Source organism: Pipra filicauda, unplaced genomic scaffold, assembly GCF_003945595.2.
Source record: "Pipra filicauda isolate LSUMZ 115617 unplaced genomic scaffold, ASM394559v2 scaffold211_size2331000_pilon, whole genome shotgun sequence".
Lineage (NCBI taxonomy): Eukaryota > Metazoa > Chordata > Aves > Passeriformes > Pipridae > Pipra > Pipra filicauda.
Genome location: NW_024104323.1, coordinates 642,744 through 668,760, shown reverse-complemented (window position 1 = coordinate 668,760; position 26,017 = coordinate 642,744). Strand labels below are relative to the sequence as shown.

At 44.2% G+C, this 26,017-nt stretch overlaps 1 protein-coding gene across 1 annotated transcript in view; it reads right to left on the bottom strand.

Moving 5' to 3' along the window:
* Window positions 1-26,017, bottom strand: part of PIGL (phosphatidylinositol glycan anchor biosynthesis class L) — a 57,055-nt gene that overhangs the window by 20,087 nt on the left and 10,951 nt on the right. The window contains exon 3 of the mRNA XM_027743993.2: window positions 571-661. Coding sequence (XP_027599794.1) covers window positions 571-661 — 91 coding nt within the window. The remainder of the gene's footprint in view (window positions 1-570; window positions 662-26,017) is intronic.

Genomic DNA, 26,017 nt, shown 5'->3' with positions numbered 1-26,017 from the left:
GTTTGTGCTCATTGGGACTTTCATGCTACAGGAGATGTGGTTTCTTGTTTTCTGAAGTGCTGAAAGGCTTTAAGAGTTTTGTGATTTTGCTGCTAATCTGTGTGTCAGTGCCTGATCAAAGTAAGGTTCAACAGAGAAGAACAGAACACGACCTTTTCCATGCTTAGGCCTTTATTCCTGTTCTGTGGGGAAAAAACCCCCAGTGCTAGGAAATCTCCCCAGTTTAATATTCTTCAATCCCGACCTATAACCCTGCTAATCGAGCTCTCTAACACACACCTGCCAGTGGGCTTCAAAGCTAAGCCTTAACCCCAGATGGGCTCCCTTCAGCAATTAAACCCAGCAAAAGGGGCAACATGGTTACTTTAAAATACAGAAACCACTTGAAGAGCTAGAAAAGCAAAATTCCGCTACTTTTCATTTCTCATTGGGAAGCAAGGAAAGATCTCCAGAGAGAAAAGACACATCCTGAACTCAAAGACTCCAGAGAAAGCTTCCAGAGGGAAGGGAAAAGCCCAGAACAGCAGCTCAAAAGTGATGTGGCCTGTGCTGTAGGAAGTTTCACGTTACCAGGTTGATGTTCTTGGCCTCTATGTGCTCCAGCACAATGGTGGCGAGGAGATGTGTGTCCCATTCCGCAGCAGGATTATCTGGAAGATCCCTGAAAATGAGAAGTGCAATTAGTCACTTCACTGCTGAGAACTTTGTACAGGCCACACTAGAAAAGAGAGATCCCCTTATCAGAGAACGAAATCAAGATAAATTTATTTACCATAAAAACCCTCAGAACCTTATGTCTTACAACACTGGATATCAGAGAGTTGAAAGGAAAACAGCAGTTCCAACACCCTCCTCATGGATTTGCCAAGGTCTCCCTTTCCTCTTACCATTAAGGCAGACTTTCCAACTGCTTTACTTCAAGCAACATCTATTTTGTCAACTCTTGTTCCTGATTCATCCCAAACATATTTCTTTATTTTCAACTTTATTTTAAAAACTATTTCTTTATTCAAAACCCCTTTTTAAGTCATACTTTTCATAAAGACTTCACAACCATAATCTACTGGTGAATTACACAGGAAAAGTACCAATCAAACTCCTGCTCTCCTTTATTCAGGAAAAATCCATTAACCACAACCAGAGGACAACAGAGACATAATTATATGGCTTGGATTTGACAGTAGTTCTTCATCTGTTTATTTTGTGCTTTGCATACCCAGTTGGTATGCAGAGCATACTGCGACTGAACTCTCTGCCTGGGTATTTTGGATTGCAGGATTCTAGGGGCAGGAACCACGAGCCAAATGCAAAATAGCACCAGACAGCCAAGAGAACATTCCATATTTACACAACTGAGAGCTGAATTTGACCCCCCAGTCATTATGTCTGAACGATGCCAAGAAAACATTGCTCGCAAAGTTACAAAGGTTATTAGTAACAATAGGATAACACACAGCTGCTAAAGACTAATAATGACATGTTAAACGGGTCTTTTTCTCAGACCTTTCCCTCCTCTGGAAGTCTGGTAATTGCTGTGAGGTGGTTTAGCAGAAAAGTGACTACACAGCATTCTCCCAGACACACGGGCTGGGAACTGAACCGATCCAGCTGTTTGCAGCACGGAGCAGGGGAGGTACATCCCAATTCCTCAGGCCCTGCTGACTCCCCAGACAGCAGGGACGGCAACATCTGCAACAAAACAACGGGAAAATGTCTCCTTGGCACATTCCACAGTAAAGCTCAGCCTGGGTCTTCATCAGAGGTTCTCTGGGCACAAATTTTCCCACTGCTGTTAACAGTAGTAGGAGTAGAAGGAAGATCCTGAAGTACAAACTGACCATCGGCTTTTCCCTGTTGTGTTACGTGCTCCTGTTCAGCTCAGGCCAAAATAATGTGAATTAGAAACCCCAGCAGAAGGGAAGGTGTTCCTACACCAGAGCACACGTTCCAGCTCTGGGCCCTGTAGCAATATTACAGCTACAGAAAGTTCTGTGTTGTTCTCAATTCCCTCTTGTACAGACAACACCTTTGACTGATGTACACAACACCTGAGTGTCACCACTGGATTCCCTGGTCCATCTGGTGGCTGTCTCATCAGCTTAACAAACCTGCATCTCATCTGCTCAGACACAAACTTTTACATCTCCTGTTTGAAGATGAAGTGGCCCTGTTGACCCCGAAGATATGACAAGTCCCAGCATGTCACAGCAAGCCCTGAACAGAGCACATTTAAAAATACGCTTCGAGTAAAACATCCCAAGGAACACACACACAGAGCAGAGTCCAAGTGCAAGTCAACAGGGCTTCAGTTGTTCAAGTGGTACCTTCAAGGTATGTTAGGGCTTCATCTGATAATATGAAAGCAGTAAATTAGTCTAAAGGGGATTCTGCACTGGTTATTTACAATGCAAATATCGTTGCCCTTTCTGGATGGGGGTTAAATGGAGCCGAGGAGGAAGTGAAGGGTCTCATTAAAACAGGAGGGCTGCTCCAACAGGGAGAGGTCAGGAAAAAAAAGTAGGGCTTGGAATTTATGATGTCCAGGAGGCTTTGGTGTCATAGCCACCGCACTCAGCTTTATTGGGCTGTCTCCAAAAAGGCTGCTGGGTAGTGGAGCAGGTTTTAACTAGTTTAGACAGATAAAGATCATCCTCGTCAATGGAAATGAACAGCTGGAGGCAACGGTTTAGAATCCCTGGAAACAAAACAATCTGAAGGCATGAGCAAATTAACTCCATGAACACTGAACTGATTAAGCAGGAATATTCCACAAAAAATCCTGCTTCTACTCACTTTCCTTACCCCCACTAAGGAAAAGGAAATATTTTTCTTGCCTAATATTTGTCAGGTACAGAAGAGAAGCCGATCTTGCCAAACAAGACACACATGTACATAAGCACATTCATAACTCATTAGTAGCCACGATGGCCCATGGAAGTATTTTCAACTCATTCTGCAAACAGGAAAAGTTACTCACAGTTAAATGACAAACCCAGAGTCACCCCAAGGAGTCAGCAGCAGAACTGGCAATACGTTCATCCAGACTGCTCCAGGAAATGACTTTTTTTTTATGGTAAGAGTTTGTATAATACTTTATAAAGTTGAAAGTGTGTTACCATGATAGTAGGGACCCACAGAAAGCAGGAGACCAGTAATACTCCACCTGTGCTCTGGATATCAATAACTGGGTCCAGGTAAGGATGAAAAGGGGACAAAGAAACCCAAGTCCCTTCACCCCATGCAGCAATGCCCACAGGACACAGTCTTACAGGAGGTCTCTACACGCCCAAGGAACTTTGTAGGGACATACAAACTTTGAAAACTGCTGTAGTTCAAAAAGCATCCATTCAGTTTAAAATATCATTCCTAACATCATAAACCAGTTCTCAGCAGACCTGAACAACGGTCCACTGACAGTGCTGCACTACTGAAACACGCTGCATTCATTGTGGTTTTACCTTCAGGGCTTCAGAAACATCAGCACTTAAATGGTTAACTCCCCCCTGCCTTCCCGGCTAACGCTGATAAAGCCTCGGAGCTCAAGGTCGAAGGGCTGAGATAAAGGACTGTAAAGGAGTGAAAATTAGCACATTCCCTGGAGCAGCCTGGAGCTTGTCCCAGGAGACACAGCTCCCCACGGCCCTCCCCGTCCTCTGCCCCAGAGAGCTCCTTGTTGCTGCTGTCAGTCACTGCCACAGATGAAGACACAAATCCTGCACCGGAGGCCTCCCAGGTCACGCTGCTGGAGGGGGCTGGTGGCAAGGGCAGAGGGGTTTGGGCACTTGGCCTCATTTCCACCAAGCCATTCCAGTCTGGAAGGAAACTTTATGGGCATTCCACGTGCCTGATACTGAATGCAGGCGGCTGCTTGGATGCAGGGGAAAATGGGGAGATGCATAGAAGAATGTACTTTCAATGGAATAAAGCTCCAGAAGAGTTGTTTTGCCATCAATTTTCAGTAAAAGCCATGCTGTGCACTGTACAGGGAATTTACAGCTGTGCCAGGAGATCTATAGCCTCAAGAGAGGGAAATGGAGAACTGTGGTGCTGCAGTTGCTGCAGTGTGGAGAAGGGTCTGTCTCTGCTCACCAATTCCAGCAGGACCAGTTGTGGGAAACATCGTGTTTGGAAAACAAAACTTTGTACCTCTCTATTTATCCATCCACTCTTGGTAGCAAGAAGCAGACAGGACTCCTGGTTTTCTCCATCTCACTCCCTTGCTTTCCTCCTTGCCACGCTGAGCACACAGAGCAGACAGTGGCATCTGCAGTTCCCCTTCCCTAGGTTTGCACAGGAATAATGCAGTGGATGTTCCGGATATTCTGGCCTTTGTAGGGAGCTACAAGGGGGCCCCAGCAAATCATATCAGCACATTAAACCACAGTTCACCTTGTGCAGGTCTTGCCCAGCAGCCTTAGAGCTGAATGGGAGACAAGTCAAAAATCACTGCCTGCTGCCAGCTCCTCTCCAGGCCCCTTCCTCTGCCTGCTCTGGGCTGTAGCTCCTCTTACACCTCAGCCTGGCCCTTAAAACACTGTGCCTGTTGCCAGCAGTGCTATCCCTGCCAGCAGCCAGGACAACTTTGTAGGGTCGTCTTTCTAGGAACATTTGGGCTCAAGATGGCCAGATTCCTGTCATTTGGAAGGTCACTTTTGGCCGAGGTAGAGATTTAAAAAACTTCACAGATATATATTGCCAAGTTATACCCTCCTTAGATGATATACTGCCCAATCCCTGTCCAATTTTCCACTGCTCATCTTCCACAGGCCTTTCAGCAACAGCCAGTGCCTTCATTCGCACAATCTTCCTTCAAAGCCTTGCACATAATTCATCCTGCTCATGAACTAAGCTCTCATGACTGCTCTAAAGGTTAAGTTAAACCAAACAGTCATCCTGTGTGATGTCCACGTGGCTCAACAAACAGCAAATGGGCTGCACTTTATGGGATAACCTTGAGATCCACCCCTCCTGGAATCTGTGAGCCAGGAAATCCCCAGGCCCTGGTGGCTCTGGATACCTGACAGTCACCCCCATGGGACCGTCAGGCTCCATCTCTGCCTTGCCAGGAAGCCTTTATGGGAGTGGGCAATAGGGTTCCTTCTTGGAGATGTTTAGGTCTCCATCAATTCATTCCAAGACACCAGAGCAAAACTTTCAAGGTGCTGATGTGATTTTCCACCCCACTACACACCAAAAGGGTCAAAATTAAAGAGTTTTCCCATTTCTTACTGTCTTTTCATCCTGCAGCATGACCCTAATCAGTCCAAGGCTAAGGACCAGGAAACATTTTTGCATATTTTCTCCTCCTTATCCCCAATGAATGATTTTACATCAAATCAGCCCAAAGGTCAGTAGGTTGATGGTGGAAGCAGGTGAGCTGCTGTGCACGAGTTCCCAGCTGGAACAACCACCAGTGTGTTTGCTGGAACAGAGGATGCCCTTTGTATAAAGTTGTAACTGTGTAAAATGAACATCTGGGCAATGAAACTGGATCAAAAAGCGAAACATCCCACAGAACAAAATGACGTGAGTGCACAATTAGTGAAAAAGCCATGTGATGACTAGAGGCAATCAGTGACCTTTATATCACAGCATCAAAGTAATTGAAAAAACTGTGTAAACACAAATGATTTCATGCTCTCCAAAGTAGAGCACAGAATTTTTATTTTGGAGATTATGCTGAGATAAGTTAAGACCGGAGAGCCCCAGGTCTCGAAGCAGAGCCTCTAAATCCTGACATTTATAACTATTCATAAATTTCTCTTCCTATAATGGGCAGTTACAGACAGGAGGGAAATATTGCTGTTAGGCTGCATGGACGTCTCTGATTCAATTGAAAATAGCCCACTTAGATAAATGATCAGCATCTTGCAACATCATGTTCTACAGAGAACAGATGCTGTGTGCTTATTGGAATGTAACAACCTACAATTTAGGAAAGAGATGGACTCAAGCAGGATGTTAACTGTCAAATGAAAAGCCACCTACGACAGAGAAGCTCAAGCTGAAATTTTTACACCGGCAGCTTCCTCCCTCTCCTCATAGTAAAGAAACACAGGCTATTCTGAGAGTTGTATTTTAAGACTGGAAATTAAAATCTTAGGGTTTGGTGTAGGTAGGAGGTAAAGGAAGTGGTGAAAATGTTAATGACTGGAATATTATCAATAAAATGCACTTCAAATATTTCACAAAAGGAAAAAACAGAATCGACGTAATCCTTTTCTCCCATCCTCAATGTCTAAGTATGGACCTACTTTATACAAGTTTCAAAGGTAAATTAGGTAAGTTTAGATGCCAGGGAAGTGCTGAGGCCACTGCTGTGGCCATGCCAAGCAGAAGTTGTGGGTAAAGGGAAAGGACACAAAGACAGGCTCCGTTCAGACTGCTCAGCACTCCAGGAGAGTTCTCCACTGAGCTATGGACAGACCCAGCACACCTAACAGGTAACATTCCAAGTTCCTCCATAACTCCCAATGGGTAAATGGTAATTAGGTCTCAAGGGAACATGCTCTTTGACTTGGGCATGATCACGTGATCCTGTCTGAGAAATAAGCACCTTTTGGGTTTAAATTCAAAGGAATTATTACAGCACACAGGGCTGGTTGTTTGCAAAGATCTATCCAAATGTCCCTGTACTCTTTTTTTTTTTTAATGAATTATTGATGATTTCTCAGCAGAGACTGATGTCTATTCACAGAGATAACACAATTGCTTATCATAATTTGAAATCTGGTATTCATTTGACGTCTGTGCTTCAGCGCCTTGTTGATAAATTACAGCACAAAGCTCTGCAGGAACAAGTTCATATTCAATGTCTTCAAACAAAAACAATTGATGGTTCCTTTCAAGACCAGAAATGCATAGAAACTACAGTGGCTAAAGCTAGTTTTAAAAAGGGAGTTTTTAAAGAAGGAGAAGGCATCAGGCCCTGCTGTGTAAGACAGGAACCAAAATTCAACTCATCTAATTCTGAACTGATATTTAGTCACAGCTTTTGTAACTTCTGCTCTTCACACCTGTGAAATGGAAATAATTCTATGTTCACCCCTATGTAAAAAGTTTGGGATCCTACTAAGAAAAGTGTTAAGTTCTCTGATTTCTAGAAGGAAATGTAAAACATATGTCTTGGCAATCCTGTGTACTGGGAACCCCATAAACCTGTCCTTTACTCATTGCATTGTCTTCCCATGGGATACTGAATCATGTTCAGTATCTTAGTCCTGGCTTGAAGGTCTAGCCCAAAATATACAAAATACTGCATAAAGCTCCAAAAGTATGACTACAGTGAACAGTTGTGTCCATATGGAGCAGAGGAACTCTGCAACAAGGATAACATCTCCAACAGTCAGGACTTCCTTAGGAGCTGGTGCCAAACAGTGAAAGGGCTCCCAAATCACGTCATCACAAACCACTTTGCTTTCAGCTGCAAACAGCAGGAATACTCCTTGGAACACGTCCTTTTTAGCAGAAACACTGCAATATTTAAAGTTAAATCCCCCAGGCTCTGCAGAGCACATAAGAAAGCTGAGACACCTGGGCCAAGTGTTATCCCAACAATGGAGACCCTGTTTGCCAAGGCACAAGGCAGGGGTTGGGTGTGTCACTGGGCACCTTGCTGTGGTCACACAGGTGTCACCATGAGATGCTGAAGCTCAGGAGTGTGATTTCTAGGAGGGACACACCACTGGAGAACAATATTCCTGGCATATGTCTACAACCCCTTGTCTGATCCTCGGTCTCACCCACCCGTGGGTGACATGCCCTCAGTCACCAGCACTGCCCCAAAGCTGTGCTGCCAACACAGGACCTGCAAGAGGAGAAACGAGACCTGGGAGTCTCACGTGCAGGTGTCACACTCCGTGGTGTCACACTCCATGAGTGACACTCCTGTTATACCTGTGCTGCTGGCACATGCTCAGGAACTGGTGTGCAGAACACATCTGACCTGTGCAGTCGTTATCACTGACCAGTCAATCACACAAGGCCATGAGCACTGAGTACCTTGCTGCCACACACAGCTTGGAGTCCAGCTGCCAGAGCAAGGACAGGGCTCCAGTTCAGATCTGATCTCTCCAAGCTCTGCTGAGAGGCCCCAGCCCCAATTTAAGCAGAAGTCTGCAAAACCACACAGTGCCATGGAGTGTGTCTGGATCCCTGGTGAGACTGGTAGTAACAAAACAACTAAGTTCAAGTCCCTCAAGAGAGTTCTTTAAAAAGAACTCTCCTGTTACCTTTCACTCTCAAGTTGGGTGCTGTGTATTATGCTACTTAATCCCAACTTTCATTCATGTTTAAGCTGCAGTCATTTTGCACATGCACTACACCCCAAGCCAAGGCAGTGACAGCCCTTTGTCCCTGACAGCCATTCTGGGACCAGAACACATTCTGTGTCCATTGGCTGACTGGGCCTGCAGATCCCACATCGGTGACACATTTCCAGCCAACATTTAGCCTGTTTCCAGCACTAACAGACTGCCAGCAGTGACTTGCCAAGTGCTGGGCAAGAGGCCTCCCTTTCATTTTATAGAAGCTGGACTTGTGTGTGATCTGTTGGAGGCCATTAACAGAGGTCACTGAAGACATCAGTCAGAGGCAGACTTAGCAGTTTCAGGAGATTTGGGGCTGCCATGCTGAATTAGGAGGCAGCAGTTCTTCCTCTGGCCAACTGCAGTGTGGTTTGGGCAGCAGACAACAGGGCAGTATGAGAGGACATCAATTCCTCTGGCACTTTGGAGAGGTATCCAGGAAAGGAGAGCATTGAAGACCCTACCTAGGTCAGGAAAACAAGAATACATCAACCTTTTCCTAATTATCTGTTGGCAAAGTGCATTTTTAGCATTTGTCCTAAACAACAGATCCATTAGCAACAACTGGCAATTTCCTCTGCAGCCCTTTAATAAGAGAAACATCTTCAAACACACAGCTGTCAGGGATCTTGGAGCACAATTGCTGGGCAAAGGGATGTGCAACAGACTCAGTTCAACACCTTCCTAAGGCCAGGAAGATGGATGGAACTGCTCACTGGAAAGCCTGAACAGCAGACAGGGACTACAGCAGTTGGTGGCCTCTGGGAATTTTGGTCCACATTCCTAGAACAATCTGCTCTTGTCTGTGTCAGCTCCCAGAGGAGGGATAGACTGACCCAAATCCAGTAAAAGGTGGAGTGGTCTCTACTAACACCCAACTCCCTGGGCTCCATTATGTACCACTTCAGGATGTCTCTGGCCACTCTGGTATTTTGGACAGTAACAGGGGAAGAACACAGACCATATTTCTCCCAAAGCACCATCTGTACTATAAGGAATGAGCATCATCAGACCTGTATGAGGTGATCAGGTAGATCCCAGAATAGCTCACAGCCATGTTCACTTCCTCATTATCACTGTTGGCTTTGCCATAGTGTCTAGGAATTCCTCTGGGGCCTGACAGTCTAAGAGAGACTGAGAACAAAAAGCCCAGCAATCCCACAGTCACAACTGATGTTTTAAAACTGAAATACAAATGACCAGCAAAACCAGGACACCGAGGAGCAGACCACAGGACTTCACTCCTCCCTTACTTTTTTGTTTTGTAAAATGCTTTGGAAAAAAGAACAGCTCAGCAGGGGAGAGCCTGGGACAGGGTATGTTAACCCATACACCAGGAAGCCATGTCTAACTTAGACCAGTCCTGGCACCACTGGACCAAGGCCAGACGTCCAGTTTCAAAGTGCTGGGCAGGAGGTCTCACTGGACAAGTAGAAAGGGAATAGAGAGTGTTCTTAGCCAGGTTTGTACATTGGTATTGTCACGCATGCCCAGGACCCCACAGCAGAAAGGATTCAAACCCAAGGAGAAGGAACAGAAAGTCTCTCACAGCAGCCAGCAAAATTTTTCAGAGGCAAATTACTGAAATACCACAACCTGCACATGCCAAATAAACCTGGTGACCCTTCACCACAGCCTCAATATTAAATCTGTTTACTCGTGGAATGATAAATACACCACAGTGCACAGCCAAAACCAGTTCTGACTCTGGCCCAGGTAAGTCAAACAGGACTTTGCCACTGACTCAATGGCCAGACCCTCAAAGAGCAGGGCAGCCAAAAGCATAATCACTTTGACCAAAGAGAGATAGACCTCGGTCTATTCCACACAACAAATAAACTACAGTCAGAAACCCCAGGAGACAGCTTGTAGCCAAATCAATCCGTCAGCCACTTTAATTAATCATCTAGAAAGGGAAAGCACAGAATAGTCACTTCATGGACATTGATTTCTCATGCCAAAACTTATGTAAATGCAGATGCAACTTCAGCAGAGATCTCAAGAGGATGATGGCCTGATTCCAAATGCAGCTTCCCATGTCGCAACATTCCAGCTTCCCTCTACCAGTTCCATCCAAAAAAAGTTTCATGGTTTCTCAGCCTCTCACAAACTACCATCTCCTGCAATCCATTTGATCTGTGCAATGATATGGGAGCTTTACTTCTTGAACTCATGGGGTACCCACCTCTCTAACACCGAGGTTCTGATGCCCTGAGCTCTCCAGCTGGGTGCAAATTTCATTACTACCATCAAATCACTTCTTTCTATAAGAAGTGAAACACCTATCTGAACTGTGAGCTTGATCCCACAAACTCCACTGACATGCAAAGTTTCTGCTCATGCAAACAAGGCTCTTGTAGGCACTGTCTTGTGGGCCCCACTCATGTGAGTGCCCCAATTACACGACCCAGCTCCGGGCCGGCCCCGCTCTCCCTCCGCTGCCAGTGAAACCCCCGCCCCGGCTTCCAGCGCAGCCAGCCAGGAACTATGCCTGGAACTCCATTTGCGACAGCTAAGTGGGACTCGGCAACAATGAACAAAACGAGCACAAACGCATCGACCTTTATCGCTGAGCCTCGTCGGAGCGCTGGTTCGATGCCAGCGTTATGCAATGGCTTTGCTATGGCAACAGCCGGGCTGCTCGGCAGTAACCCCGGCCCGCAGCCACTGAACTCTGCCCCACTGCGAGCGAGCCTCCCCTCGCCCGGCCGGGCTGTTTACACTGCTCACATGACGGCCGGAGGGAGGCTCCTGGCAGCCGCCCGCATCCAGCCGGATTTCTAGGACCAGGCCAAGACCGCCAAAGGCTGGGAACGATTAACTCTTGCGAGCGGGGGCTTCCCGCTCCGGCAGCTGGAGGAAGGACCGTGAGCGGAGCTTCGTCCTCCCGACATCACTGCGGGAATTAAGGCGTTCATCGAGGGGATAAGGAAATCAATAAGCTCTGAAGAAGGAACAGTATCTTTTTTTTCTTAACGAGTGAGGATAATGAACAGGAGCTGGGACATAACACCTTCACCACGAGCTGCACCTACTTGGGTTATATTAGATTGCACAAACTCCAGCAGTGGCACCAGCCCCATGGCCCAGCCCTGAGCTCTGGAGCACTTACAAGTTCCAGGGGCACAGAGGAGGCTTTGGAGACAGGGACTGTGCTCTACAGGTGCCTTGCTGAAATGGTTATTTAGCCTTACAGCACAGCTCCATAAAAAAAAGCTGCAGATTCCCAACCCGCTGCTGTGCCATCGCCGTGTGAGCAGGACGGCTCCTGCTTCAGCACTTCCACAGCATTTCTTTCCACACATTAACAGATGTTCATTAACTCACCCCCCTGTGAGGCTGGTATAGGGAAGTAAGCAGGTAATAACCTCCACATTTTATAATGAGAGAATTAAGAGCTCAGGGAACTCTCCCTGGAGAGCCCCAGGCACCAGAGCTGAGTCAGGGGCAGAGCCTGGAATGGAGCCTGTGAGCTCCCAGCGCTGCAGCACCCACACACTCCAGGAATATGTTTCACTGCCTGGGGCAAACAACAATCCATTTTTCAACAGGCGTTTTATAGGTGCTCTGCAGAGCCTCATGTATTCCTGGCCCTTGGACTGAGCAGAAAACACATTAACAGTTGCACATTATCCACCATTACACCAACATCAAAGGAACTGCTTAAAAGTCCCCCCCAAAACCTGCCCAGGGCCGAAGTGTTGACCCCTACATCACCTAATTGTGCTCTGCTATGACACAGCCCTGGATCACTCATTCTGTCAATACTCTTGGCTACTTTTCCTTGTACTTGTTACTTAGGAATAGTCTAAATAAACTTATGTCTTGCCCTAAAATATTATATTTTTCAGTGAAACCCTGTTATTCCTAGTAAGGGGTTGTACGGATTTCTCTTCTTTGCTACGATGACATTGTAACAAGAACAGACCCTGCAGATACAGCACTGAAAAGCAGTGCCTTGATATCAGAACTTCCTTTGACAGCTTCATCCCCAGTTATCCCTACGTCCAAATATAAAAGTGTCATTAAAAACATGGAGAGGAAGTTCGTTAGGTCTGGCTAAACATTTAAACACTCACAAATTTCAATTTAAATCAGTGGTTCAGTCTCACTTCTGCAGAAACAGGCTCGCTGCAGTAACCTGTCCTTCGACCCTCCACCAGTAAGACCAGCTGAACTCTGACATTCCTGTATCAGTTCTCATTCAAGCCTCGGTCTGTTGGCACCGACCCTGCAAACCCCTCACCTCTCTTCCCCACAGGTCAAACCTCTCTCTGCCAATGTTTTATCCTGCAATATTTACACAATGTCTTTTCCAAGGCAAATGATAAACCAGCCTTGGCAGCCCATCGTGTGGCCACTTACAAGAAGAGAAATGTTGGGTATTTGGCTTATGAAACAGAAATACAGGAAGAAAATATTTATAACAATGCTACTGTTGAAATAAGGAAGACCATAATTTATTACAGATGTGACCCTTCTAAACTGAAGGGTTTAAATCTTGCTGCTGCTATGCAGTGACATGAAGCAGAATGGACTTGATGAAGAATACATCTAACTTCAGTTGTAAATTACCCCCTTTTATCCCCTGCCATTTTGTACCCCAAAATATGCACAAAATTTGTTTTGTTCAAGCACTGTTTGGCAGACTATTCAGTGCTCAGAAGATTTAAAAAATGACTGACAGGCAAACATTCATCCTTCATCTGAAAACAGACTGAACACTTTTACATTTAACAAAATTCAGTTACTTATTAACTGAATTAATTATTAAAGAAGAGAAAATGGCACGTAACTCAAACAAGGTTTGTTAAGATTACAGTCACATATAAAGAATGTAGAATGTCTGTGAATGGAGAAGGGATATGTAATGAATTGAATTATTCCAGTGCAAATAGCAATTGCAGAGGAACAGTCTGCAACACTGACGTGAGAAAGTACTGAAATTACTGTGCAGGGAGTTTGCAGGTCCAGTGAGATGGTTAATACGTGACTGGTTGCAAGAGGGGGCATGACTTGGCATGGAACTGCAATCAAACCGTTTTCATTTACTGCTTCACTTGGTACAGAAGTATCAGATAACAAAATATTCACCCTAAATCCCATTTCAGTTTCTAAAAAGGTGTCTCAGTTTCCTGCACTGCTGTAAAAAGTTATTTTTTTTTCATTTTAACCAAAATTGATTGAAGAAGCTACAAGAGGCAAAAGCTGCTCGACGATATCCAGCAAAGCATTCATTTCCTTCCCTCCCAATCTCTCGTGCAATGAAACTGAGATATAAAACACCACCCACATTTGCAAAATTTCAGGCACATCAGGAAAAAGGTGAATATGTGACAGATGAAAACATTCACTTCCTATTTGCTTCACCACGTTCTGGTTTCTCCTTTTTAAAAGGTTGGTGTTGCATCATCCGGACAATTTCCTACAGAACAAATTACCAAAAGTGCCCCAAATTGGCTTCAGTATCTCTACCAAGAGCAACAGTAGAACTCCATGAGCAAAGTAGTAAAATCCATCCCACTACTTTGAGATATTGAGTATCTTCTGCAGTGTTTTATTCACAATATGAAAATACCTATATGTGTGTTTAACAACTTGCCAGCATTACTTACCTCCTAACAGAGTATCTGATTCTTTTGATAGTTGCTCTATGTTGGGAATTCTGCATTGCTGGCACTCTTTGTTGGTGGGTTGGGTTCTCTTAAACAATATTCCTCCTTGGTAGTGGGGTTATGTTAAATGCACTCCCAGCCCAGCAAATGTCCCTTTAAGGAATTTATTCTTTTTACTAGTTTGCTCTAATCTGAAGCACCACACCCACCAACTTCTAATTCAAGTTTACACTGAAAAACTTTGTAATTTCATGTATACTGACTGAACTAAGGCCAGGGGGAATAAAACCATTAAGATTTCACGTGAACTCAAAGAAGAAAGGCTTCTTGGGTAATGTAATTACAGAGCACAGACCTCGTAAGAGGAAATGAACTGCAGGGATTCATTTGATTAGACCTTTTTTTCCTTTCCTTTTTAATGACAGCAAGGGCTCTCCTTCCCTCACCCCTCCCAGTCTAACAGTATATATTATGGGAATTCTTAGCAGGCAGGAACTGGGACTGTTACAGACAGATGTTTCAGTGGGACACTGAAATGGGGTGGAGTGTGTCCATGATTTTTTCACAAGTCCCACCTACCTGCAGCCCTGACATCTTCCTGGAAGTGATTAAAGAAGTAACCAGTACCTGTGCTCCTGACTAGTGCCCTCTTTTTGTGGTATCTTAGGGAGATTGTGGCTAAGCACATCCTGTGCTGTTTGGACTCTCTGTGTGGTCCCATCCAGTCCAGTTTTGAGTATCTCACCCGTCCTGGTTGTTGCTGGTGAGGAGACCAGAACAACACTCCAGCTGCCTGAAGAGTTTGCACGAGGAACTGAGGCTGTGTCCCATCACATCACCTTTCCAACACCAGGAAAAAGCTGGAGAAGGGATCTGTGAGCCACTTCATGCTGCCCTATCCAAACACTGGCAGTGCTCTGGGCTGTGCAATCCTCACGGGCAGGGACTGGTTTATTTAGTTGTCTTGGTAACATTGTGGTTGACCCGGGTTGACCAGATCAGTGTGACTTAATCATCCCAAGGAGAAGGAAACAATTGCAACAAGTGCAGAGCTAATTACTGTGGGTTCCCTCCCTGAAGGGACTTCCTCAAGCTTGTGTCTCACGTTCACAACCTTTGCCCTGCCCAAGCATTCCAACAATTCTGACTGAGCATCTACCTGTGACAACCAGGTCACCTACAGCCCTTTGCTGTGTACTCTGCACCATGGATCTGTACATATTGACTACCTGTGCACTCTCTATGGCTCACAGGCGGGTTATAAACACATATTTGCACTGTGTCAATACTCCAGGATCTTATTGACAGCCTGTTAGGTACAAGGTACGATGTAAAGTGCATGTTTGACCTATTAAGTGTGTTTAAACCCTCTTTTTCCTCTCTCTGTGCAATAATGCAGCTGTGGAAATCATCTGAGACAAATGGTCCCCTGATGTAATCATAACAGAGCTGGAGGAAAGGCAATTTCAGCAAAAATCTTGAGAGCAGAATCTGCTCCTGTTTTAGTCTGACCTGTTCTCCTTGCAGAAGCAGCACCACAGAATGTTTTGCAAATGGATTTGTATTTACATGCTTGGCTGTCAGTTCTAAATGTTGCTCCTTGTCTGTATAATAATTACATGGAATGCTCAGTGGAGATGTTTTCTAAATTGAAATAAATAGAATCAACACAGACTTGAGTTAACTGCATTGTCACATTGCATGAATAAAACACACTGATGGATACTCTTGGCTAGTATTCAATAGGGATTTGGTCATTGCTACTGCTATGCAAACTGCATTTTAAAAGGTGTGCTAGCAGTTTAAAAATTCCATTTCTGTCTAACTTTTACCTCCTATTGTTATCAGTAACTCCTAGGATTCCTCAAATAAAAAGAGTCACCTCTACCACACAGTCCAAAGGAAGAAAAAGAAACATTTCAGAAAATAGGTATGCACAGCTGTAAAACCATAACACTGGGTAGGGAACGAGGGGATGGACATTATAGAAAAATTACTCAGCATATTTTTACAAGTTAACTTCAAAATCTCTTCATTTCTTGCATGTATTTCTCCAACATCAGACCACGGTGCCTGATGAACTGCTACAGTAAAACAGACTCCTGGGCCTTCATTTGGCTTTGCAGTTTATACAACCTTTAGAGGATCTCACAAAATGACTGCCAAACTCTAAACATGGTCCCTTCCTTTATCATCCCAAACAGATAAAGGTTGTTTCAGTTCACTGCTAAGGCACTGAAGCATGTACAGGTCTCATCTGATTAGAGAGCTATAATGCCCTGAGGCCGTAGGGACTGTCAACACAGCTGGCCCTGTGTGCTAAGACAAAAGTCCTGCCGGGCAATCCCTGAGTCAAAATGGAAACACATCTTCTGAAATGGATTAGGGGTAAGGACAAGGACTGTAAATAGGCCAGGCAGCCAGGAAAGTTTATTTAAGTATTATTAAGGAGATTCTATTGAGGTGTTAGAAAGTACCTTGACCCTGGAGCTGTTTTGCAAATCTAAGGATTCTTCACTATTTTATCCTCTGGTCGCCTGTTGCCAACAGAAGAACATCCAAATGAACATTTTCTGAGTGGGTTTTGCTTTAGACACACAAGATCACACACAGTGTGTATAAAGCTCACCAAGAAGGGAAGTGCAGAGATCTGCACACTAATGGCATAATTAGCTCTTGGGAGAAAAGCAGTTCTGCTGCATCAGCACCAAGTGGCTCCCACCCTCAACCCATCCCACACCCTCATCCATCCCACACCCTCATCCAACACACCCTCAACCCATCCCACACCCTCACCCATCCCATACCCTCACCATCCCACTCTTCCCCCATCCCACAACCTCACCCATCCCATGAGAAGCAGCTCTCATTTATCCTGGCACAGGGATGTGCCAACACAGCTTGGGGACCCTCAGGAGTTATCCCTGCACAGCAATGGACACACTCCCCCTTCTCATCCCAGGAAGGACAAACCTTTCTGGAATTCCTCACTGAGTGAGAGGTAAGCAGAGAATTCTTTAATAAAAATGTGCCACTCCATCAAATTTTTCACTGAATGATCTCTCAGTCTTCCCTAAAGGGAAGGGGACCCAGGAGCCACCTTTTCCTAACTTTGAGGTGTCTAACTTTGAGACACAGAGGATGTCCACATCTGTATGGGGATAATGGGACATGGAGAGGATGGAAAATCCTGGCACAGCTGCAGTCAATGGCAAAAATTCTGTTCCCTGACACTCTGCAGCAGAAGCAAACTGGAGCAATCCTGTCTCCCAGTCGTGTCAACCACTGAACAACACTATCTCCTGAATTTAAATCCTCAGGGTTAAACATTCCCAAATAAATTACTGTTAATGCAGATCACTTTAAGGCCAAACTAGTCTGGGCTACATTGTTTAAACGTTAGGTTCTGCGGGTTTATTTTTCTAATACCACTTTTTTCTTTCTTTTTAATTAATTTTCTGGTCATCCGTGGCTTAGAAAATGATTGATTCAGTAGATATGTGCTCCCACATCTGGGCTTTCTTTAAACAAAGTCACAGAAATGATAAATCTTCTCCTACATGATACTTTATTGCTTCCTATGTTCATGGTTCCAGTGTTTTAATCATAACTAGAGGCTCACACACTCCCATCTCAGCATGTACAGTAGGCTGGATAAGCAAAAAAAAAATTTTAAGTTGAAGGCTTGCCCAGGCATCTGATATCTTATCACAAAAATCTGAAGTTTTCTTTCGCTCTGAGTCACTGATAAAAAATTTAATTCATGAAACATTTGAAGAGGGGAAAAAAAATAAAGCATAAAAGCCCTGTAAATCAGGACTCCAAGCCCTGGCAGGAGCATTCCCGACCCTGGGCCTTGGTGCTTTCAATTCAGCTGCTCCTGTTTTAAATAAGTGATTTAGTTCTTTTTAAAACAACTCTGTATCTAAGGATAGAATTTAATTTTCCAGTTTATTGTATTAAAAAGCAGGGAGTGATGCATTTTTCCCCACTAAATGCACTTTTAGTCATGGTTTGTGCAATTTTAAGTTGAGGTGGAAGCTGGAGCTCCAAGTCATTTACAATGACTCCAGTCTTTTATAATTGTTTCCTAACAACTGTGTAAATTATATTAGAATTTCTAGAAATACATGGAAAAGCTTATCAAAACACAGCATTAAAAACTAACACATCCAGTAAACAAAGATAGTGTTAACTGCAGTTAAGGAGATAAAGCAGTTGGTTTTGGATCACACATGCTCTTCCAGGCACCTAAAAAATTAGTAGAACAGCTTTCACATCTATTTTTATTCACAGACCACAAGATGAAAAAAGATTTCCTCCTTCAGTTTTGAATGAGCTTCTCAAGCCTGAATTACTGAGTGTCTGAATTAGGTAAGATAACACAACTAAAAAGGAGTCTCTCACTCTAAAAAAGTCTAGTGCTAAGTCAGAGAGCTCCATCAATTGTGTGGTTTTACTTTCTCTTAAACGTTGGCAGGAAAAAGCACCCTGCCTGCCTCTTTAATTTCATGTAACTTATCTTATTAGACTACTTGAAGCTTAGTTCTTGGCACAGATGGTCATAAAGGCACACTAAATCACAATGCTTTTTTTTAAACCATTTAACATAATAAAGTATTAATAATTGCAATAAATTTTGATCCATGCTGCTCCAGTGGCTTTTGGTTTTACAGTGGAAAATCAGACTTGCCAGCTAATTAATTCTTGTGATTGATTGTAGTTATTATCAGTGCCATACATAGATTTTTAAAGCCAGCAGGACCTCGATGGTCACCATTCTCACACAAAATGCTACATAACATCTCAACAGACCTCATCCACCAAATCTCCATGTTGTTCCTCCTGTATGACCATCAAATCATCTCATGGATAAAGCAAACAGCTCAAGCATTTTTAACATCCATTATTAGGCCCGTTTTTCACTTCTTTCATCACTCTGGTGGCAGTTTCCCAGGTATTTTCCAAACGCCAATATCTGGGTTCTATACCAAGATACTGAACTAGAACAAGACTCTCAAGCAATAACAGCTCCTCACTCCTGCCTGCTATTCCCTTGCTCACAGGGCCCCATTCACATTCTGTGTGAGAGCTCTGGGAGCTGCTGTTTAACTGCTTACCTGAGTCAGTCCCTCAGAGCTCCTCAGTGCCACTTCACACACCTGGGAATACCTCAGTGACTAAGTTTTAGCAAAGAATGAGTGACTTTTTACTAGACTATAAGTGGCTCTATACATTTGTTGACGCAGCCACTTTCCCAAAATAGTTTTTGCTATTTGTAATTCACTGGGTTGCTAATAAGTTCCCACTTTCAAAAACTGGGAAATGCATATGAACATTTGAAGAGATCTGTCCAAGTGACACAGTGCAGTATTCCTTGCGCTGGGCTGGCTTAAAAGAAAGGACTCTTGGCTCCCATTTGCACGTTCAGGTAACTGAATACACTGCCCCAGGCAAATGAGTGTGTAATAATATATGTAGGAATCACTTCAGCCCCTTCATCTGTTCACATGCAGATGGAGAAGAGGAAAGAGCACAAAGCTGCAGCATCAGCAAATTGGGCTGGTACCTCCTGCAGCCATTTAACTGGGACAATAAAGAACTGAGCTTGTACTTGTGCTTGTCCTCAGGTTCTGCTGAGAGGGCAAAAAGAGCCTCTGGTCCTTCCCACGACTGAACTGAGCGTGTGGACTCACTCGTGCGGGTTCAGTATTCGCCCTTGAACCGGTGGGGGCTGCATTTGGCACTCTGCTTTTAGATCAATATATAACCCAGGAGTAATCTTATCTGGCAGGAACAGGGATATTGGGGGGAGGGGGAGGAACACAGCCCCAGAAGTGAGGAGAGCAGCTCTTCTAAATGTTAATGGGTTAAGAATAGAAAGGTCAAATGCCTGCCTTATCAGAAGGCCCCATGTGCAAACAGGCAGGAGCTCGGCAATCAGAGCACCAGCTGGGTATAAATGTCAGAGTTAGTTACTGCAGCTGTAAACACCAAAAGCACAACGGTGGAACAGGGAAACGTCCCAAGACACTTATGGTTAATATGGATCACTGGGAAGGTCCAACTGCCAAGACTGGCTGGAGATGACTCCAGTCTTAGAGCTGCTGTGGAACCAGAGAGCATTTGTGAGCCGTGTGAGGGCCCCACAGTGGGCCAGTGCAGGAGGGGTATTGAAATGTTGTGTATCAAACATCCTGTGCTGGCTCCAGATTGCTCTTGCCAGAACACACCTGTTCCCCTGGAATAAGGATATATGAGGATGGAGACAAAAAGTCCTTCCTTATCTCCTTGTAGGTGCAGAGGGCACTAAACAGCAGAAGCTGCATGAAGACTCTACCAAGAGTCCCTCTGAGCACAATACAAAAGGATTGGAATGGAATAAGAGATGAGGCAGGACAGTAAAAATACATCTCCCTTTAAATACTAATACATTTTTAGCCCTGTTCTAATTAATCTTCTTATTGGCACCCACGGAAAGAGGCCAGAAGTTGTATTGCATTGGGCAGTAATCTTCTTGCAGACACCAGCAATTGATTTGCAGGAACAGCAAAGAGCACCAGCACACACTGCTGTGCAGAGCTACTGTGAGAAATACTGGGTGGGACCTTTGTCAGCCATTCACCAGTGCTTCCAGTCCAGCACCTTTTGCCTGGAATCAGATTAATCAGCCAACTGATTCCCATTCCCTGAAAAGATGAGCAGCCATGTTTAAAAAAACTGCTGCTCCCTCTCTCCTGGCACTGGGATTGCCCCAGGAGACAGTTACCTTAGTTTGGGATACACATAGGATACAGGATAGGTACCTGGCACAGCTCCCTCCTTACAGCAGAACAAAGAGCACCGTTCTTGTCAGTCTGTTCCCAGCTGTAAACAACTATCAAAGGAGAGGGTTAATTACGGGTAAAACACTAGGAAGGAATAGTAACTACAAATCCAGCAAGGCTAAATATATTTTATCCCACAAAAGGGATAAACAGGATTTGTGCTCATAGCTCAGAGATCATATTCTAACCATTAAATAGCTACTTTAATTGGTAAAGATAGGGTTACATTTAAAAACAAAAAAGGAATGCACCCATGTGAAGCCATTGCTCTCCGAAAGATGATTTTAGTTTAGATCCTTGATGTTTGTACCACAAAGTGACACTCTGCAGTAACTGGACAGGCCTCTAACCCCAGCCATAGGGGAGAACACCATAACCTACTTAAATTTGCAGGCTGCATCCCTTCTGCTGCAGAGCTCCCAATGGGCACAAATGGCTTATTTCGTGCACAGCATTACTCGGCATCTGTTTATCCCCCAGTCTCCTGCCAGCATCTGTTCCCTCTCTGACATACAGGCACTGCTCTGCTGCACTACCACCCTCAGCTTCAGTCTAGAAACTCGAGTTCATTCATTTGGAAGAGCACAAATATGCAGCAGCAGACATGTTTCATGCACATGGCATTACTGAGTGCTATTAACAGTTGCTGTTCAACCCTGAAGCTACTGTATTTTCAGTGACAGCTCCAACATGTTAATGACTTGTGATGTTTCCTGAACTCTTTTGGGGAAGAAAAAGCCTTTATAAAAATGCAGGATTTTACCTTTTTTTTTTTTCTTCACAGCAGGAATGACCAAACTTATTTATTCTATGAGTCACATCCCGAAAGCTTCACACGGCTGACAGCTTGAAGAGATATAATATACATTTTGGAGAGCCACTACAGGAGAGAGAGAGTCTTTTCATCTCTCATTTCTTGATCTGAGAGTTCAATTTAACTTGGTTCAATTTAGGGATGAGGAAATACAACCCAAGGCTTCCAACAACACAGTGACATTTTCCGAGTAGCTACAAATTCGAACGAAATAATTTGCCGCTGCTGAAGGAAGCCGTGGAGGTTCTCCCACAGCCCCTCTGTTTCGTTATGCAGTGGAGATTCTCCCACAGCCCCTCTGTTTCATTATGCAGAAGGCAATTTTCAAAGTGCTGCCTCAGCTCTGCTGGTTGTTGTGTGTACGTGTCTGCCCGCTGCGAGTCCTGTCGCTGCCTCTCCCGACAGGCGCCGGCGTTTTCTTGGCTCTCGCTCACAGATGCCAACAGGGTAAGAGCACGAGGGTATTACAGAAACACCTCCTTTCCTCCTCCCTGCTTATTTCACATGTTCATATTTCGAAAGATGGTTCTGTGAGCGTATTTTTTGCAGCCGAAACTGTTCAGAGACTCAAAACCATTGGACAACTAAAATGTAGAGCCTAACGTGACATTAAAAGCAAGTCCAGGAGAGACCATATGCAATTTTCTGACCTGGGTTATTTCTGTGCTGTCATCATTCTGAGGCATTTGATATGCTGCTCATTGGTTTAAACCCAAGGATGGCATTTGAATTTTTACCATAATAAACTTTCTCCACAGACTTTGCATTTTCATTATGCTGTCCAAGCAAGCCACAAGGATATTTTTCCTCCTTAAATGTCCAATCTGCAGGCAATGGTTGTGAAACTCCATTATTTCCAGGAATTGCTGGCAACCTCCTGCTGTCTGTCTTCTCAGTATTGCCTGTATTTTCCTTGTTCAGCCTTAAAAGCCAAACTTGGTTTGCAAAAATGTCTGGGTTTCTTGATGCCAGAACTGAATAAAGACTAGAACGGGACAGAATTAGATGGTTTTATTATGCTGAAAATCCATTAACTCACAATAAAGTCTGCAAAACAACAAGAGCATAAAACTGGAAATAGAGGCTCAGCCTTAAATCCTGTTAGTCAGAAATTTTCCTAGACGTGAGCAATCTTCTTGTAACGTCTTTTTAAGCTCCACCTTAAGTCTTTTTAAGCTCCGCCACCTTCATCTGATTCCTACAATCAAAAGAATGTAGATTTTTTTTTTAAAGTTATAACTGCTTGGATTTGCATCATTCGGTAAAGTCAAACTAATCTATAAAAAATAGCAGCCTGAATTATGCAATATGCATGATATCTGCCATGCAGAGGTAAAGGACAGAGACATCTATTCTCTGTTGCCCAGGAAGAGAATACACACCAGGGAATACGGCCAAGACAGCTGGAAGATGTGAAAAAGATTCTGGATTATTCAAATCTTTCATCAGTCATGATGGTCCAAAAGTTATAATGGAAAACTCCCCAGCTAAAGGTTATCTGCAGGACCACACAGTGATCTCAGCCACACACAGCAGCAGCTTCACAGAAAGCAAGGGAATTACTCCAAATTTACATTGGCAAGACCAAGATCAGAATCTGACCAGATCCAAAGAAAAACCAAACAATGCCACAGGCTGTAAGAACAATCATCAGTCGATGGGGTGTAAAAACAATGGAGATCTCTGTGATTCCAATGCACTTCAGTGACTGAAAACATTCCAGCCCTATTGTTCCTCCTCTCCAAAATATCTTGGAGCTCATTCTGTGTTCCTGAGGCACTCATGACTCTGAAAACATAACTAACAAACTCACAAGGGCCTGAGCTTCTAGGGCTGAACATCCATCCTCTTGCAGTGGATTTGGGAAAGCTGGGATGTATGGAGCACTGTCTGGGGCTGCTTTCTGGGAAGGGGAACTCAACCATCCTCAATGTCAACCGAGTTCATTCCTAAATGCAAACCACATTGGGCTGTCGAGCACGATAATAAAAACCTGCTGACCCAGTTTCCTGCAGAACAAAATCCTCTGTCTCCCCTCCTCCTATGCCAAACCTAAATCAGATCTCCTTCTTTGGAGAAAGAAATTAACCCTTTGACTAGCAAGGAAAACTCTCATAATGATCCTCAACACTCATACAGCATCTCACAATGTGAGAATTCTATGTAAACAGTAATTGGTCCATCCCCACAGCTCTGAAAAAAGGGAAGGTTTATTACAGGATTAAAGGAAGACACAGAGAAGGTCAGAGACATCAGCAGAGTTCAGCAGAAATCTTAGAATTTCTCTTCCTTCCAAAGGATTTTGAAGTGTGAAGCTGTGCTCCAACCACTTTGCCTGGTAACATTTCTTCTACGCAAATATAAAACCTTCATTCATGATGTGGCAGAAAAAATAACAGCACAGCTCAGCTTTTTGAAAAACTGCATCAAACCACTCAAGAAAGGACTATTGTTCTCCCCAAATTTTGCAATGTCAACTTGCAAGTCCATTTCTGGAAGATGAGAGCTGATTGTATTTGCTCCAAGTGTTTGGCGAAAGCGTTCACTTTTAATGGCTTCACTTCCTCAGTGATGCAATGCTTCATTTGAAGGGATGCCTGGGGGAGCTTCAGAATGGACCCAGAATGCAAAAATAACAGGGCATGTCACAACAAACTCAGCCAAGAAAATACAAATGGGAATTCTCTTGCTGTAGGATGCTTCCAAAGGCAGCCCTGGATGCTGCTGCTGCAGAGCAGCCCCTCACTGCAGTCAGGTAGGAGCATTTGAGGAGCCTCAGAGTCCAGACTGCTGAGAACACCTTTGCTGGCTCACATGGACACTGTTCAATCAGGGCTCAAATAGGGTTTTATTAACAGAAGAGTGGAGATAACAACTGCTGTGCCTCTGCTATAGAGCTTTACAAGTGGGTTTTTTACAACGAGGTGGTCAAAGTGCAACCTGCAAGTGAAACTGCTGCCAAAGCCCTGCCCTGCAGCCACAGCTTTCCCTGCTGTGAGAGAGACCCTGCACTAAACACAGTTTCATCATCATTGCTCCTCATGAACTGAGACAGCTTTGCCAACGTCCAGACAGCACCCAGGGCCTGAAGTCTCTCCATCACCAGAAGCTCCCCAGGCTCCTGTGCCACACAGTGCAGCTCACAAGTTCCTGACAAGCTGCCAACCTGAAACCTCGACAGCCAAGTGTGAGAGGCTCTGCCACACAAAGCAGAGTTTACTACAATAGCAGTCGAGAAACAACTGAAACAGGGAAGTGACAACTCAAAGGCATGTCAGCAACACCAATTCACCTGAGAAGAAGTTACTGTCTCTGTCACTTTGTCATTCTGCTGGAAAGCTGTTAGGGATTACAGAGCAAAGACAACACTTAATATATTGTAACCTCCAGGGAGTTTGAAAGTGAAGAACAAAGAACCTGGATTAGAGAGCACTGCAAAGGTTGTTGTAACTATGTCTGTGCTCTGGATGCTGCATCTTCACAGGTAAACTCCACAAAAGCTTCTGCTCTTGAAAAGACAAAAGTCTGAGTTCCCACAGACTTACTACTAACATTGGTCAGGGTTAGAAATGTGATGATGGAAAAAGAGCATCTTATTCATCATATCTGGTCCCTGAGGGGTTAGGAGTTGTATATGCTTATTTTATTGATACAAACAAGCTTTAACTTCTATTGTGTTGCAGAGGAAGACAAGGCTGAATTCAATTCTGGCTCACACATCATCTGCAATTCCAGCCAAATCCCAGCCACACAACTTTTATTACTAGGAGGATGTCAGAGGCAAAAGACACAGCTGGATACTCAGATCCCAGACTGAGCTTTGCTGTGCTGGCAGCTGGACAAACCAGCTTTTGATTTGTATGTAAACAGAGCCAATCTGAACTGGAAGGTCATTAAGAGAAAACACATTTTACACAACATCCATTGTACAGTTGCTCTTCCAACTTTCCCCATACTAACATTTTTTTCTAAACAAGACTTTGTCTACTCTTGTTGACTGTTTCAGTGACAATTCCGGGTCCTGCTGAAGTCAATGGCCAACCCCTGCTGGAACTGATGGAACTGCACTTCTTTAGATTGAATCCCAAAGAGGAGTTTGACCAAGAGCAGCTGCAAATCCCTTCCACTGTTTTCCAGCACAGTAATTACCTGACATGCAGAAAATGCAAGTCCATTGCAGATGCAACAGGATGATGTTTCCAGACAGCCTCAGATCTCACAGCTTTATTTTAACTGAGGCACTCAATATTTTGTACTTCAATTAAACACTGTAGCTACAATTAAAATAAGATTACCAGAAGACACAAAGAAACCACACAGTTCTTGTGAACAAGGCGTTAACGCCCAACCCGTTATTGTGAGAAGGCTTTTAAGAGCATTCCCAGTAGAAATAGGGATATATTTTCCCTGAGTAAGCTGGGAGGAATGCAGAGATTCAAAAGCTTAAGATTAAGC